Below are 18175 nucleotides of genomic sequence, written 5' to 3' on the forward strand. Positions count from 1 at the left end.
AAAAACACAAAGCACGCTGTACGCAGAGAAAATGTTAATTATCATTTATATTCCACGGGTTTTCAAAGAGGTCAAGACAGATGACTTTATGCAATGTCACCTCAGTAACAACTATACAAAAATAGACAAATATTCCCCCTCCCTTTTTACTAAACCACGATAGCAGTTTTTAGCGCAGGGACCTGCGCTGAATGCCCCACGCTGCTCTTGAAGCTCATAGGCTCCCTGTGCTAAAAAACGCTATTGCGGTTTAGTAAAAGGGGGCCATAGTGCAAAATATAGACAGCATATATAAATTCTCAAAATGGACACATTTTGATCACTAAATTGAAAATAAAATCATTTTCCTACCTTTGGTAATTTCATCAGTCTCTGGTTGCACTTTATTCTTCTGACTGTGCATCCAATATTTCTTCCCTTTTTTCAGCCTCCTGTATGCTTTCTCTCCTCCAGACCTCATTCCCTCCCCAAACTTTTTCTTTGTTTCACCCTGCCCCCTTCTTTCTTTTTCTCTCTCTCCATACCCCCTTTCATTCTGTATGTCTGTCTCTCTCTCCGTGCCCCATTTTTCTTTGTTTCACCCAGCCCTCTTTCTTTTTTTTTTTTTGGCTCCCTGTCCCCCCCCTTTCTTTTTCTCCTTGCCCTCCCCTATGCCACCACCATTGGGAAAATGCTGCCACCGCCACTGGGGAATAGGCTGCCACTGCCGCTATAGGGAACAGGCCGCGCCGAGTTCGCCCTGCTTCTCTCCCCCACGGGGCCGACCAACTCTCGCCCTCGACGTCAATTCTAACATCGGAGAGGACGTTCTGGGCCAGCCAGGCAGCGATTGGCTGGCCCAGAACGTCCTCTCCGACATCAGAATTGACGTGGGTGGCGAGAGTTGATCGGCCCCACAGGGAAAAGCAGGGAGAACTTGGCACCGGCCTGTTCCCAATGGCGGCGGTGGCACTCAAGTGGCTAAAGAGACGCAGTTTGCCAGCCTAGGGAGAACACTGGAGGGTGGCCAGCTGTGCACCCCCTTGGGGCGTAAAACCGGGGCAGACCGCCCCCCACCCCCACCTTGGTATGCCACTGTCTGTACCTCACTCCCTCCCTATGACCAAAAATTCTCCTTTCTTCTATTCCCCGTGTACACAACCATCTCTTTCCCTCTCTTCCTCTCTCCCAAGTCCTTGCCTTCTGTGTCCAAAAACACATTCCCTCCCCCACCTCAGCATCTCTTTCCCTCCCTTCCTCTCTCCCAAGTCCATGCCTTGTGTCCAAAAACCCATTCCCTCCCCCACCTCAGCATCTCTTTCCCTCCCTTCCTCTCTCCCAAGTTCATGCCTTGTGTCCAAAAACCCATTCCCTTCCCCACCTCAGCATCTATTTCCCTCCCTTCCTCTCTTCCAAGTCCATGCCTTCTGTGTCCAAAAACCCATTCCCTCCCCCACCTCAGCATCTCTTTCCCTCCCTTCCTCTCTCCCAAGTCCATGCCTTCTGTGTCCAAACACCCATTCCCTCCCCCACCTCAGCATCTCTTTCCCTCCCTTCCTCTCTCCCAAGTTCATGCCTTGTGTCCAAAACGCACTCCCTCCCCCTTTTGTGTTCCCCGTTTGCCTCCCAGCCCATCTTAGCAACTTTCTCAGCAAAATGTAGCTCGAGCCGCATAAGCTTGTCTTCTATTTCCTGCCTGTCCCGCTGCGCACACATAGCCGATCGGAAATCTTCCCTGACGTCAGCGCTGACGTCGGAGGGCGGGCTTTGCTTAAGCCCTCCCTCCGACGTCAGCGCTGATGTCGGGGAAGATTTCCGATCGGCTGTGTGAGCGGCAGGGCAGTCGGAGTAGAAGATGAGCCTCGCGGCTTGAGTTATATTTAATCCCGCGGGTCCCCCATCGTCCCCGTTCAGCTCTCTCCTGTGCACCCCCTGGTAGTACTGCCCTGATGGCGGCCCTGTGCGTGCCAGCTGCAAGGCCTTCGCGTGCCACAGGTTCGCCATCGCTGATCTGTACTATCGCCTCTTCTGTTCAACATCTTCCTCTCTCCATTACTGAGTCTCTGTCAGTCAATTGGTTTTACTTCCTTCTCTTATGCAGACAATATCCAACTTATTCACCCTCTCGACCCAGGAAACAATAATGATATTCTCTCTCTAAATAAAAAACTTGAAACAATACAAAGCTGGCTTAACTCAAACAAATTAGCATTAAACATAAATAAAACAAAATCCATGATCTTTACTTGGAAAAAAGACAGAAGCTTGAAAACCCCATTTGTCTTAAATAACATCTCACTAGTCTGTTTCCACCTTTAAAAATTCTTGGGATCATAATCGATGATAAACTGTTCCACGAGCATATCAATAATATAGTCAAATTATGTTTTTATAAATTGCGTTTAATACAATCAATCGCCAAATTTCTTGAGCCCAAATAGATTAATATTCTGATACATTCACTGATTATAGCTAAAATGGATTACTGCAACTCACTACTACTTAACATCTCCCAAAAAGAAGACTTCAACTTATCCAAAATACAGCTATTAAACTAATATATAACGCTAAGAAATATGACCACGTCACGCCATTATTGATCGATTCTCACTGGCTCCCTATCAATCATCGCATCCTTTTTAAGCTCATGCTGCTAATATTTAAAACCCTAACCTATAATGAACCTCAATTCATAGCCAGAATGTTAATACCCCATAAGACAATACGTCCACTCAGGTCATCCTTCCAAAATCTCTTATCTATACCCTCTTTGAAAATAGTAGGCACAAGAAGATCCGATATGTTATCCCAGGACAAGAAGGCAGGTATTATCACTAGTGGGTGATGTCATCCGACAGAGCCCCGATGCGGACATCTCACAAGCATAATTGCTTGAAGAAACTTCAGAAGTTTCGAGATGCCCGCACCGCGCATGCGCGAGTGCCTTCCTGCCCGATGCACCGGGCGTGTCTCCTCAGTTCATTTCTTTCCGCAGAGCTGAGAAGTTTGCTTCAACTCTCTGCTCTGAGTGAACCCGTGTTCTTGCCTAATAGTGCCGCGGTTTTGAGTTTAATTTCTCTTAATCGTGTGTTTTCTTCTGTCGTTTTATTATTTTGTATAAAAAAAAAACAAATTTTTTCCGAAGATTCGGCCGTGTGGCTGGGGCCCCGCTCCTTCGATCTAGTGGCGGAGCTTTTTCGGCCTATGTCCCGGCCTATTACCGGTTTTAAGAAGTGTATCAAGTGCCAGCGCGCGATTTCTTTGCCGGACCCGCATCGACGCTGTTTGCAGTGTCTCGGGCCTGAACATCTTCTGAAATCGTGCCGGCCTTGTTCCACTCTAACAACACGTGCTTTCAAGCGTCGCTGTTTCCTGTGGGAGTCGATGTTCGCAATGGAAGCTTCCAAGGAACCTTCGACTTCGACCAGCGCTTCGCCTTTACCTGCGAAGTCGTCATCTACTCCTGCTGCATTGGGTCTTTTGAAGCCAGCTTCCTTCGTTCCGGCTTCGACCCCGCCTCCTGCTCCGGTGCCTGCTTCAGTCTCCTCAGATCAGGTACCTCCTCAGACCATTCCCCCGGTGGTTATTAAGGTGCCTAAGGCTTCTAAGGCTAAGCACTCGACCACACGGGACCGCGAAGACCGTACAGGGGGTCCCACTTCGAGTGCGGCTCCCCCCTTGTCGGCTTCGCTGCGGTCGATCATGGAGGCCCAATTCATTGAGATAATGACTACCATGGGGCCCAAGTGGCTTGCCACAATCCAGCATGGGCATACAGAACCTCCTCGTGGGGGCAAGCCGCCCCCTCCTCCTCCGCCTCGCTGCTCACTCTCACTACTTGGGGAGGAGGAGCGGCGCTTGGCCGCCAGTTCATCGAGGCGTGCTTCGTTTAGTGAGATGCCGCCCCTGGAACTCATCCCCGTCCCGGGCGAAGACAATTGGGATGTGCCTTCGGGTAGTCGAAGCCCTAGGCGTCGTCAGGAGGAATTCTTCCGGAGCCCCTTCCATGCCAAACCATCTCTCGACCCATGGAATGCTGCTCGAGAGGCGTCGGCCCATCCTCCTCTTCGCTCTACGGCCTCCAACCCCATCTATTCATTGGAGGCTTCTGCAGAGCCATCTGGGCATCGCCGTACCAGATTTTCGAGACGAAGGGAAGGGCACCGTTCGAGGCATTCGTCTAGGCATTCTACAGTCTCGCCTCAGAAGAAGCTTCCTCGTGTGGGGTATTCATCTTCGGATATCTCCCCTCTTCCGGGCCCCTAGTTCGAGGATGCCTACCGGTCGTTCTCTCCTTGTCGATCCCATGTCTCCTTGGATCAGGAGGCCTCGACTTAATCAAGTCCGTCTCAGCGTCCTGTCTTGGCCGACCAGCTGTTTTTTTCATCTTTTCTACGGCATATGGCGGATGATCTCGACATCACCTTGGACTCGGGTTCCCGATACTCCAAGGAGTACCTGGATACCATGCATCTGCCTCATCCTCCTGCTGAGTCTCTTCGCCTGCCTCTGCACAAGCTCCTCGACCAAACCTTCATGCGATGTTTTGAAACACTGTACTCCATTCCTGCCGTTCCTGGCAAACTGGATGCCAGGTACCGCACGGTGCATCATAAGGGGTTTGAGGGCTCCCAGCTCTCCCATCAGTCACTGTTGGTCGAGTCCTCCCTCAAGCGATCTCATCAGTCCCAGGTGTATGCCTCGGTGCCACCGGGCCAAGAGGGGCGGACCATGGATAAGTTCGGGAGGCGCATCTACCAGAACTTGATGATGGCTTCCCAAACAGTGGTATGAATGCCTCCCACATGCCAACGCGGCTAGCGTTTCACGAATCTGTCAAATCGCTGTGTCAGGGCCGGATTCAGGGCATTCCAACAAATGTTTATTACACTGTATTATTCCTATCAGCTATTTTCAGAAAATAGCTGATTGGAATAACTGATAGGAATAACAGTGTAATAAACATTTGTTGGAATGCCCTGAATCCGGCCCTGACGCAGCAATTTTTTGACAGATTCGCGAAATGCTGGCTGCGTTGGCATATGTGGGAGGCATTCATACCACTGTGAAGCTAAGTTACCATTTACAGTACTGTTTTCAGTGAATATAGAGTTGTGCATGAAAATCTATAAAAAAAAAAAAAATCCATAAAAATGATTTAGAATATAAGCTAAGTTTTAATGAACACTAAGTTAATAATTTATTATGAAAAAATAAAATTTAAGCTTTTTTGATATTAAGTTAAAAAGACGGGTTTTTGCTGGCCGATGATTGGAGCAAGGAGCATGACAACTACGCTGATCAATTTGATCAATTCAGCCAATGACTGTGCGTAGGCTCCATATCTGAGGCCTTTTCTCGTTGTAATTTAAATTAAAAGTTAAAAAATGAGTGCACTACTCTGAATAAGTAATAGTGGAATTTTTTCTAACATATTATTGGACTGCTTCTAAGGCCACCATTTCCAGGTGGATACATATAGCCATTTCTGCAGCTTATGTAGCAGCCAAAAAGAAGCCCCCCCCCCCCCCCCCTTTCCTTGCAATGCAGGCTCATATTTTTGGACAGAGTCGGTGGTGGTTCCTCTGGATGAGATTTGCAGAGCCACCACCTGCTCTTTGTATACATTCACCAAGTATCACAGGATTGATTGGCGGCTAAGCAGGATGCTGTATTTGGTGCATGTTTTGGCAGTGGGTTAATCAGTCCCATCCTGATTCTTCTGGATTGCTCTTATGTCCCACTGGTTCCAGAATAAAATGGAATTGTACAAGAACAAAAGATTAGGTTCTTACCTTTGCTAATCTTTCTTGTAAATCCATACTTTATTCCAGGAACCCACCCTGTATTTTCTTGATTTGCAGATTATCTGCCTTTCAAGTACTGGTAAGCTGGATTTTTATTTTCTGACCTGCCTTTATAATAAGATAGGCATCTGATAGGGTTTAGCACTCAGTTTTTTTGGGGGGTCCCTAGTTAGGGTGCCCCTTCTGTGAGTGCATGTTTCTACTTATAGCAATGTTATTATTCAGGTTACTAATGTTTATCCTGATTCAATTGTTTACTTGTTGCTGTTTTGTATTTTTAATTGTGAGCAGAATACACTTGTCGGGGAGTGTGTTGTTGTGTTCTCTCTTATTCTCTACAGATGTTTGCTTTGCTACTGACTGTTTACAGAACCAATGACAGTAATGGGGGGAGGGGTTTAAGTCTCTGAAATTTGGGGTTTCCTACAAAGTCCTGGTGGGTGGACGGAAATAACCCGCTGGTCCTGGAATAAATTGTGGATTTACAGGAGAAGATTAGCAAAGGTAAGAACCTAATTTTTAGTTCTGCGATATTAGAATAGACAAGTTGCAAATTCAGGTCTTACCGATTAGCTCTCAGTAAGACAAGCTTGTATTTAATGCTAGTAGAAAGTGTTGCTTAAGTATACTTAACTTGGACCCTATGTCAGAAACTGCAGGAAGGCCATACTTCAAAGAAACTGTATATTGTAGTTGAATAATTAACACAAAATTTCTTCTGTAGGCATACAGCTACAGTAATGGAGTTCTTGTTGATCTTACAAACTGCTCAGGACCTCTTGATGACCAAACTTAATGGCATTTTTATTTTGATGGCTCTGGTGTATTGGATCATTCAGACATCCAGGTGGTTGTCTTAGAGTTGCTACCCCTGAGCAGTCAGGAGGTGCACTTATCACTGGAACTGGAGTTTACAATGTCCATTATTGAGCCATAGTATTCTATTCTGTATACTAAATGAGATGCTTTCTTGGAACTAGCAACTGCCTTGCTCAAACTGACACATTTTGGTTAGGCTCTGCTCTGAAGCAAATGTGCATCTCATTATTTAGATTTATTAACTGCCTTTCATAAAGAGATTCACCGAAAGCAGTTTACAATACATTGAATAGTAATCAGGTACTCTTAAGTAATTTCCCTATCTGTCCCTTAACTATACTTGGGCTTTGTAAGTGACACATTCAGGATTATAATTTTTAGCCTTGTGTGACAAGACTGCTACTAGTTCTTGTGTGTGTTAATAGGACACTTTGCTCATCACCGTAATAAATTGTTGGACTTTGCTGGATCTTTAAATACCCTGCTGTGGTTTTATTTACATTAATTTATATTCCAGACACAGGCTTTCGATTGCTGTATGATAAAAGTAATACCCTTTTTTTCACTTCTGAATTTTTCCCCCTGAGGTCTTGAAAATGAGGCCTGTTAAATTGATTCATTTCCAATTTAGTGTGGTACTGTGATAGCTGTACCTGAATTTTGACAGTGCAAACAAGAAATTATTCTGTGATGTTGCGTTCATCGGCATCAATTTGTTTCCACCATTTTACTACTAATGGAATCCATTGCAGGTATCACAGTAAAAGACTCGGGTTTCTGTTCAGAATGTGATTTGGGAAGTTCTAAAGCATGACCTATTTTCTTTAAAAATTTCTGCTTTGAGAAGCAGCAGTGTTAACTGTGTCTGAAATATTCTGCATCCCTGGGTTCTCCATATAATTGGCAAGTATCTGAAATGAAATCAGAGACCTTAAAGATTCTTGTAATGGTGTAGATGTAGATCTGTTTAAATTTAGTTTGATTAAAGTAACTTCCTGTGTTATCAAATGTGTACTTGCTTATAGGTAACAACTGTTCCCAGATACCTGAGTCAGAGTCTGCCTTGAACTGGTTCAAAACAGTAGTTCATGACATATTTCCAATGTCAGTTGCAGTGGTCTATTTCCTTGGGCTTGGAAGTATAATTCCTGCCCAGAAATAGTTCATGGACAGATTCAGGCTCTGGTATCATGGAGTTTCTGCCTCTGGAGTCCCTGGGTGATGACTTAAAATGTGGGTTATATATTTTTAAAAATGAGGTTTTGTCCTTTTGTACTTTCCGTAGTCTTCCCTTCCACCCACCCATTATTTTTGTTCCCTTTTTTCCTCTTACAGTTTAGAAAGCGCTAAGCCCTCCTCCCAGACTGCCTCCGTCTCGATCCCTGATCACCTGAACATCAACCTCTCTGAACCCTCCACCCCTTCTTCTTCCTCCTCCACCACCACCCCCTCGCTCGTCACAGCAGGGATCACCTCTGATGCACCTTCCAGCCTCCCCAACCCTCTTCCGACTGCCCCTTGTGTCTCCAGTCTGCTTGGCATGAAACCCGTCCCTCTCCTGGCACTAAATGTTGTGTCCTCTGCTAAGGGTGCCGCCGTCTCATCTGTGCCGTGCATTACTAACAAACTGAAAACGGAAAAACAGAGGTTCTCTCCTTACTGAATCGTCTGCTTGTGACCTTATTGGGGCAGCAGATCTTTGGTGTCAACATGGGAATCCTATAGAGGAAAAATCCATAGAAGATTTCAAATTACTACTACTTTTTTTTTAAACTTTGACATGTAAGCTTGTGATTTGTTATAAAATGGTGTGCTGTCCCTGGGCCAGAAGGGGAAAAATAGAGAATTTCAATGTTAATTATAGAATAGTGTATTTTGGCTTTTGTTTATTTTTCTGGATATTCTATATAGCAATAGTTGTGCTACATAACTTAACACTGTTTTAAGTCAAAATGTGTTATGAATAATAAAACCTTCTCTCCATTTTAACCTTCCTTATATATTTCCGTGTTTTTTGCTCATTACTGGAGAGGGGTTTGATACTTCTGAAGGTAGTTTTGATTTGAGTTCTCGTGGTGTTTTTGTGAGTTGATGCCTCTATTGGACTGACACATCATTGCAGACTCATGAATCCTTAATCAGTTTGTCCAGCCAGAGGTTGATGTGGTCTGAAGCTGATATGCTGGAATTTTTAGCTGTATTGGTCCAATAGTCTCAACCTCAAAAATCCCAAATTCACATAATTTTTACCAGAACTGTACACCACAATCTTATCTCAAACCACCAGTAGTAGTCTTAAAACAAGAGGATTGAAGTGTAAGCCAGAAAAGAGATTTGAACTTAAGTTGGCAACCTCACTCTTGCAGACTGAAAACTGAGTAGTCAATTATCTGAAGAAACAATGTTCACCATAGTTACATGCATGGGTCACAAGGGTGGTACATAGCACGGAACACAAGCTTTTGTTTTTTCTTTCCATGTATCTTTTCTGGAAGAATATAAAACCCTTTCACTGTTCATGTACATTTAGTTCTGTACTGGATTCCCCATTTTTGTCTGACATTGGCTTTCCTTTACAGAGCTACAGGGCAAGCTTTCTTTGTGGGTATTTCTGGTTATTCAGTCAGCAACAGGGCAGGATTAAGGTACTGGCAAATTGGGCATGTGCCTGGGGACTGAGTTGTTGTGTGTGTTTTTTTTTGTGTGTTTTTGTTTGTTTTTTGGGGGGAGGGCTTTAAATCTTAATTGGGAGTCACTGAATTAGCATATCTTTGCCCTGGTAAGTCACTGGTAGAAAGAGGGGAGAGGAAACTCACTATCTCTATTTTCCAGCCAGTAAGAAGCAAGAAAAGGGCACTGTGGGAGTAAATGTATTTATAGCACTATAGGTGGAGAGACCAACATGCCTGTTTGCCTAGGGTCCACTTGGGCTTAGTCAGCAGATGGGAGAGTTTTTTTTACCATTATCATTCCACAGGCTGACCAAATCTCTTCAGATTGATTTGTGAAGAATTGATATTCACTCCCTTAACCAGCATGTTCAGGAAGCAGCTAGGAGCTTCAAGTGGTGTCCCATTTGCAAACCTCCATTACTGACCATCACAATGCTTTATTGTAAATGTCTAGGCCAAGATGACATCAGCTATGATATTTTGTATGAGTATCACTAAGCAGTTTTGAGTCTGAAAGAATTAAAACTTTACCAAAGGACCGGATTTGCACAAATCCCTGGTGGCCAGGCTGCATCAAAAAACCTTTGACCTTCCTCAGTCTAAAAACGCCAGAAGCCTCCCTCAATCCCCTTCCACCTACACTTGGTTCAGAGTAGAGTTCTTGAGTAAGGAACATGCAAAAGGCTTGATATAAAGAACCATCCATTGCAGTGTTCTCCCCAGGAATTTCTTCCAGCCGGGTGGCATGAAAAAGTAGCCGGGTGGGATGGGGAAATTTGGTGGTGGGGAAAATTAACCCCATCTCTTACTAAGATGCGCTAACATTTTTAGCGCGGGAAAACTAACGCCAACTCAATGCTGGCATTAGTGTCTAGCGCGCATGGTAATTCTGTGCACGCTAAGCACACGCTAAAACCATTTTCGCAACCTGGTAAAAGGAGCCCTAAATGTGCACTATTTTTATTAGTTTATTTTCCAATGCTCAATATGACTTCCTTTTTTAAGGTTTGACACTTGTGCCAGAATATTTTTACTAAATTTTAGAAGCATCCAATGTTAGAAGGGAATAATTAGATATTTGCCCACTTTCAAATGGTATAGAGGTTTAAAAAAGGGAAAGGCGTTAATGAAGTCATTAGGTTCAATCTAGCCATTTATTTCTGCATGAATTTAAACAACTAAAAAAGATATAACTCATCAAGTCATACAAGAATGGCTCTATAGCAGGAGTAGCCACACTTTTTGGGCTTGCGAGCTACTTTTAAAATGACCAAATCAAAATGATCTACCAATAATAAAATTTTAAACACAAAGCACACTGTACGCAGAGAAAATGTTAATTATCATTTATATTCCATGGGTTTTCAAAGAGGTCAAGGCAGATGACTTTATGCAATGTCACCTCAGGAACAACTAATACAAAAATAGACAAATATTTTATTAAACCACAATAGCGGTTTTTAGCGCAGGGAGATGCGCTGAATGCCCTGCGCTGCTCTCGATGCTCAGACTCCTTGCGCTAAAAAACGCTATTGCAGTTTAGTAAAAGGGAGCCATAGTGCAAAATATAGACAGCAGATATAAATTCTCAAAACGAACACATTTTGATCACTAAATTGAAAATAAAATCATTTTCCTACCTTTTTTGGTCTGATTTCATGAGTCTCTGGTTGCCCTTCCTTCTTCTGACTGTAAATCCAATGTTTCTTTCTTTCTGCCACTTCCCTTTTCTTTCTGTCTCTTTCTTTCTCTCGCCCCCTGCCCCCCAAGCCATCGCACTGATTTCTCCACTTCCCTGATTCTTTCCCTACCCCCTAAGCCACCACGCCGGTTTCGCCCTGCTGCTTCCCTGAGCTAGGCCAGGCACGTATAAGCGCCGGACTCGCAAGACTTCACCTCTGACGTCAATTCTAACGTCAGAGAGGAAGTTCCAGGGCAGCGATTGACTTGCCCAGAACTACCGCTCCGACGTCAGAATTGACGTCGGAGGCGAAGTCTTGCGAGTCTGGCACTTGTACGTGCCTGGCCTGGCTTGGGGAGGCAGGAAGAAAAAGATTGCAAAGGCAACGCAATCGACTCGCATTGCCATTGCGATCTACTGGTCGATCGCGATCGACCATTTGGGCACCCCTGCTGTTATGGTGTCCAGTCCTGACCTGAGGAAAGGGGTTTAGTCCCCAAAAAACTGCCTTATTTCAATTTCCTATTTATAAACTTTAATACAGTTACAATACTACTTGATTCTACGTAAGGCAACAAATGTTTTTCTACCTTTTGTTGTTTCTGCTTTAATCATTTTTTCGCTCTCTTCTTTCTATTCGTTCTTTCTATCCATGCAACATCTGTCCTCTCTTTGCCCTTTCTCCCAGCCTCTGCCCTCTCTCTACCCTTCCACCTACTGTCCACCCTCTCTCTGCCCTTTGCATCCACTGTCCACCCTCTGCCCTTTCTCTGTTCCATATGACATCTTCCCTCTTTCTATGTTCCTTCAATAAACTGTATATCCTGTGCCCTTTCTCTCCTTTGTACATGATGCATTTCAGCTTCACCCCTCCCCTTTCATCTGGCATCTCTCTTCTCCTTTCCTTCCTTCCTTCCCACTCTACTCCATGGTCTGGCATCTATCTCCTTCCCATCTCTCCCCTCCCCTCCATGGTCTGGTAGCTCCTTTCCCTCCCTCCCATGGTCTTGGCGTCTCTTACCTCTCCTCTCCCTTCCCTGGTCTTCCTTCTCCCCTCTCTCTCCCCAATTGGGTGCTGATGCAGCAGCTTTTCTCTCCCCCCCTCCCAATTGGGTGCACCAGCTTTTCTCTTCCTCCTCCCCCCCAAAAAAGATTGGGTGCAGCAGCAGCATTTCTCTTCCCATCCCTCCCAGCTCACAAACCCATCGGTTGAGTCGCTAGGCAAGTTGTAAGCTTCCCTCCATCACTGACCTATCTTTCATAGGTCAGCGACGGAGGGAAGCTTACTACTTGCTGGGTCCTGCCTACTTTCTGTTTACGCGAAGGCAGGACCCGGCAGTGAGGAAGGCCCGAAGCAAGTAAAAGCAGTAAGTTGTAAGCTTTCCTCCGGGTTTCTATTGTGTGCATGCCGGCTTACCTTCTCTCCAAAATTGGAATTTGCGTCCTGTGGGGGAGAGGGAAGAGAAGGGAAGCTGGCAGGCATGCACACGTTAGAGCCTCGGAGGGAAGCTAACAACTTACTGCTTTTACTTGATTCGGGCCTTCCTTGCTGTCGGGTCCTGCCTTCGTGGAAACAGAAAGTAGACAGGACCCAGCAACGAGGAAGGCCCGAAGTAAATAAAAGCATGCTGGCAAAAAAAAAAAAAAGGCAGGCGTCAAAACAAAATTTTTGGCGGAGAGTCAGCCCAGAAAGGAGCATCGGCAGCAGCAGAAGGATTAGCCAGGCGGTATGCCTGGCTAAAAGGCTCTGGGGAGAACACTGCATTGTCTGCCATCCAGACAGAACACATGTGGAAGTGATACCTACATTCTAGACGCACAGTGTGGCCTCAGTGTAGTTTGCCTTCTATTAGTGACTGCTAGAGTAATAGAAGTTTTTCTTAAGGTTCACTCTGGTTCTCTTAGCTTAACTTAACACTGCACATATTTTGCCCACCATGTCAAGTATATTAGGCACCTAGATATTTAGTGCATAGTGTGATCTATATTCAGTACCTCCCTTGGTACCAGGCAATGCCTGCTGATGTGTCCTGTCATGTAGCAGCACAACAGTGGAGATCAGGAATCAGCATGCAACCAAGAAATTTCCTCAAACACTTATTGACAGCACGACACAAGCATAATCATTAAAGGACTCATGAACCATGTTTAAGCTATGTTCTGTATCAGGAGTCCTAAAAAATTCTATGGGGGGACCAGAAGAAGCTCCTCCAAGTGATATAAAATGTCAGAGACAGTTGTAGTAATCAGAAAAAGGATTTAACACCACTTCAGAAGGTAATAGGTTAAGGGTATTCATCTGAGCTTGGTCACCTGCCCCTCAAAATTGCTTGATTCTGATGCATGAGGTATTTTTAGGCAACTGATCTCTGCCTGCAGGGTCAGGCTCTGAATACTTGCTAGATATGTAAAAGTAAATGCACCACTGATGTCCCATTTAGGTGTGCTCAGATGTGAGATCATACAGCATTTCCAGTTGACAATAAGCAGTATTTTTAGGCAGCTAAGTATACTGGCAGTCCAAATTAACTTTTAAAAAAAGAGTGAAATTCAAGTCATTGTGTTTAGATTCAGTTCTAGGGAAATAAGTTACCAGATACATAAGCTTGCTAACCTTCTTGGAGGAAGGGGCCTAGGATTTCCATTTCTCAGGAAAAGAGCAAAAATATAATTGAAAGTTCAAGGATCTGATTGCCCAAGTTGGGATATCTTTTGAAGTTTCATTGAGAGCTGAAGCCTTGCGTCTCATGTTTGTATGCAGAAAAAGCATGCATGTGCTTTGTAGTGGTAAATATCTTTAGAAATAAAGGTAGACACTGCTTGTGAAAAAAATCTGTGCTTTAGACAGTAAATCCACTGCTGCTTGAGCCATCCTCCATTTTTTTATATGCAAGAAATAGGAATGTATTTCAGACTGTTAAAACTGCTGCTTCAAAGCAGAACATGTTTCAAAGCGACTTGACTGCTCATTTTTAATACTCTAGACACTCAGTCTTGTAAAAGAATTATATTCCAGTAGTACATGCTAAAAGATGGCATAAGACAACCATTTATAGCAAACTTTGTGATGGGTCAGTGAACATTCGTCCTCTCCCCCCCCCCCCCAGTTGGATTGAATTAGAATACCATTTTTGGTAGAAATTTAGTTTTGTAATGACCTTTTTACAGCTTCAGACAGTAGAATCATATGAATTGTAAAAATGTTTTAACAAATTACACCTATTGAAAATACCTCTGGATTTCCTCCGAAGGCTACTAGAGCTCATTCAATATTTGGTTGGAAATTGTCCCTCTTACAAGCAAAATGGTCACACACAATCCCCATTTCAGTAGAAGGTGAAGATTCCATTCTTAAAACAGGATGGAATCCTATCCTAAACCTAAAGGCTTGTATAGCAATTCAATGTGGAAAGATTTGTTGTCTTCATTTGATGGTATGTGCTTAACAGCTGCCTATATTCCTGTGGTATGAATTTTTATTTCAGGTTTGTAGTGGTTGTCACTGCTCCACTATCTAGCTTCAGCACTGTGAATTTTCACATTAAGTCATTGTTCAGAAATACAACTTGATTCACTACTTGTGCTTTTGCCAATTTATTGGTTATCTTGGCTAAAGCAAATTCATGTGGAGTACCACCTGGCTGCTGTCACTAGAGGTCATAGAACGTAACATTTCTGTGAGCTGCAACTAAGCTATGTGCCTTTGCCATCCCATGCTGTGGTAGGAGTGACTTGTGCTTGAGCCATGTTGATGGGCCTTGAGGCACGTTGCATTAATAATGAAAGCCATATAAGATGACCTATTAGACCCTGAGGTCCCAAAGAAAATCAAAGTATCAACTATGGAGCTCTTTGCCCCTCAATCTTTTCAAATTATCTTAACTACCGATGGCTTATACCTGAATTGAAGTTGACTTAGAGGGGCTTTCCATTCAGTGCCACTGGCTGGTTGAAGTTGCTGCAGGAGCTAGGAGCAGTTTTCAATCTTTGAAGGTATTCAGAAATCAAGTAATCAAACCTTAGTCCATATTTGCTAAACAAAAAAAATTTGTGTCACAATCCAAAATTGAGAACTATGCCTTCTCGCAAGATAACCTCCAAAGCTGCATACTCTGCAGGAAGAAAATTCTAGTAGACAGGTTGTTCCCCCCAGCCCCCAAAGTGTTCAAAATTTACAATAAAAAGCCTTTCATATCCAAGATGGGCCTGTTGACAACAGCCCGGAACAGGAAAGCCGGTATCAAAGCTAATGGAGACTTTCTCCCTTTATTCAAGAATAGCTATGCAGTCCTGTACCTCAGACCAGAGCCTTGCTAAAATTAAGGGGCTGTGAAACTGTAGCTCTTTGGCCAAGAGATCCAGTTTCCTCTGAGGAGGATGGTGCAGAACAGGAAAACATTGTTCCACGCTGGTATGTGTTTCTGGCACTCCTCCGTGATGGGGGTAAGCATAAGAACATAATTTTACACAATTCTTTTGGAAACTTTTTATTTTATTTTTTTTTAATAAGATTCTATAGAGACCTTGTTTAAGTGAAGGGTTGGTTACTTGCTGTGAGCTAGCTCTTAGATATTTCATCCAGTGCAAGCTATTTTGAATAGCTGCTAGATTTTTTGTAAAAACAGGTGAGCCTCAACTTTGGCACACAGAATACCACCGTTTTCCTAGAGCATCTAGTTGTCACATTCATGTAGCATTTATTCCCTCTGAGCTTCCCATAGTAGTATGGGATATGGTGTAATACTTGGGATAAAAATTCATCCGAGTTTAAGTACCTAACCTGGAAGGCTGCTTTTTTCTTTTTGCTGGTTCTTAGACATCCAACACACTTTCTGTAAAAAAAATTTTAAGATTACCTTCTAACTCTCTCATTCCCCCCCAAAAAGTCTAGCTTGTCTGCCAAGGTACACTTGTGTAGATCTTTGTGTGTTTATAGTTTGAAGATCTTTTTAGTAGTGATTCCCTGGACTGACATCCCATTTGTGGCCTTTTGAAATTGGTTTGCAGAATTGTGCGCACACATGACTGACTAAGGTCTAAGCAACACTTGTTATAGAGCCCCAATTTTTTTTCCTGCAAGCTCTATATGCATCTAAGCATTCTTCTGGCTTTTGCTATCCACTTACCTACTATTTCCATTTCTCAGGAAAGCTAAAGGGATACATTTGCCCTTAAATCCCATTTGCACAGGACTCCATTCCACATACTATACTATGCCCTTGGATTGTTGAAGTCCAAATGCATGACTGCCTCTATTACCACACTAGACTGTTCTCAGAGGTTAAGAATCAGACCAATTTCTGCAGCACACCACTGGTAACTTCCCTTTCTTTAGCATTTCTCCAGACTGGGACAGACTAGGTTTATGCTCCTCTACCAGCAGGTGGACACTGAAAACACAGAATTCTATCAGCAGTACAAGTGGGCTGTTCTCAGTCTCCAGCTGGTGGAGGTGATAAGCCTGTGCAGTTCTGTTCTATCTTCTAGGCCTTGCCTTAGGAACTGTTAAAGAGGATAGGCATGGGCTTTGTCTGGCCTTTATTGCTTGAATTGACCTTGAGTCCTGTTAAAACTTGGGGGAAGGGTGGGTTCCCATTACCTCAGCTCAGCTGTACACCTTGCCTGAGGGCACAGACTACTGCTTGGAGAGCCAGTGGGGTCTGCTTCCTTAAGCATTAAAGTTTACAAAAAGAAAAAGCCCCCCAGAGGCAGTACCATTGATTTTTCTTGGTGCTAGTCATTCATTCATTTTTTTCCCTTCTAGCTAACTGGCATCTGACTTGAATCTGCCTTGTGGTTCACAATGAGTACTTCTCAGCTTAAGAAGTGCTCAGTGTGATCTCGCTGAGGTCTCAATTCGGCAAGCATTAGTTCTTACTTGCGGCCATGTGAAGGAAAACCCTCACTGGGGTCAGTTTCATGAGCCAGCAAGAGGGATTCCATGGAAGCCACAAAGGGAGTTGGCAATGGGCAGTGAGAATGCCCAAGATTCCCCAACCACCCTTGGCTGTGGGGCTTCCCCAGCTGTCTTTGCTGTGCTGGTGGGGATGCCCAGAGTTCCCTTAATACTGCAGACACTGAGGATTCCCTTTTCACAGCTGGTTCTTTGGAGGCCTCAGTGTGTTTGACCTGGGGAAGCCTTTTTTAGTAGGCTTTTCTTCTTCAGCAGGAAACTCCCACCATTTTGGCTTTCTGCTGAGCTCATGCCTATATTAGAAAGGCAGGAACAGTTCAGGCAGGCCTCTTCCTCTGTGATTGAATGTGATTCTCTCCCAATGGGGTTTTTCCCGGATTTTGTGCTGGCTATGTACAAGGTGTACTGCCCACATCCGGATGGTGGTCCTTGATCTGCAGGACCCTTGGGTGGAAGGGGGGGGGGGGCGCGGATAATGCCTGAGCTGCTTGTGGGGGAAGACACTTGGTTGTGTGCATTTTCCACCTTCAGATGTCATCTGCTTTGTGTTGCAGTCTTAAGGAGACCCCTTGGGTGGTGGATTATGTTCGACAGATTCGGACAGCTTCCAGGATGATATGAACATGCAGTGGAATACCCCAGATGCCCCTTTTCAACTGGCGCAGTCTGTCCTGGATCTATCCTATTCCTAATTCTGACAGGGTCTCCATAGTCTTGACGGTTGTGGATGCAGTGGTTTTGGCCAATGTCAAGCGGCATACAGCTCAGTAGAAGGGAGCTCAGCCCTGAGGGCCGCCCCCCCCAGGACCGGAAGATGGAATCTCTTAAGCAGAGTTTTGATGTAGCTGCCTTGGCAGTCCAGGCACCAATTTTTGGCCACTAGGTGGCATGCTTTGGCTACCAGGTGGATGGTGGCCAAAACATGTTTCAGATGGGTCAAGCATGTGTTAGATAGGGCGTCCAGTGACTGGTCTCTGGATCAGGAGGTCTTATCTTTCGGATGCCATATACGATTTATTGCGGGCTTCAGCTAAGTCTGTGACCTTAGGGGTGGCTACTTAGATGTACTTTGTAACTCTGTGGTTGGTTGGTGTACTTTGCCTCCAAATCCAAGCGCAGCAAATTTCCATTTAAGGGCTCTTTGGAGAAGACTTGTACAAGCTGATACAGAGTTTAGGTGATTCCACGGTACCTCAGTTGATAGAGGTCAGGCCTTGGCAGTCTGGTAGAGGAGGATTGGGCTGAGGTCATCTCTGAATTTTGTCTTAATCTGCCTGGCAGGATTTCTGTTGTAGATTCTTCC

The 18175-nt window shown here is 44.4% G+C and overlaps 1 protein-coding gene across 3 annotated transcripts in view; it reads left to right on the forward strand.

Annotated features, from left to right (window-relative positions):
- The window catches only part of PCBP2 (poly(rC) binding protein 2), a 182214-nt gene that overhangs the window by 136973 nt on the left and 27066 nt on the right, over positions 1-18175 (forward strand). For 2 of the 3 annotated variants that reach the window (XM_033938356.1, XM_033938357.1), the window contains one exon: positions 7941-8603. The exons of the other annotated variant lie outside the window; for it this stretch is intronic. In XM_033938356.1, coding sequence (XP_033794247.1) covers positions 7941-8268 — 328 coding nt within the window. In that variant the 3' untranslated portion in view covers positions 8269-8603. Of the gene's footprint in view, positions 1-7940; positions 8604-18175 lie in introns of those variants that run through there. 3 annotated transcript variants of the gene reach the window in all.

Source organism: Geotrypetes seraphini, chromosome 3, assembly GCF_902459505.1.
Source record: "Geotrypetes seraphini chromosome 3, aGeoSer1.1, whole genome shotgun sequence".
NCBI lineage: Eukaryota > Metazoa > Chordata > Amphibia > Gymnophiona > Dermophiidae > Geotrypetes > Geotrypetes seraphini.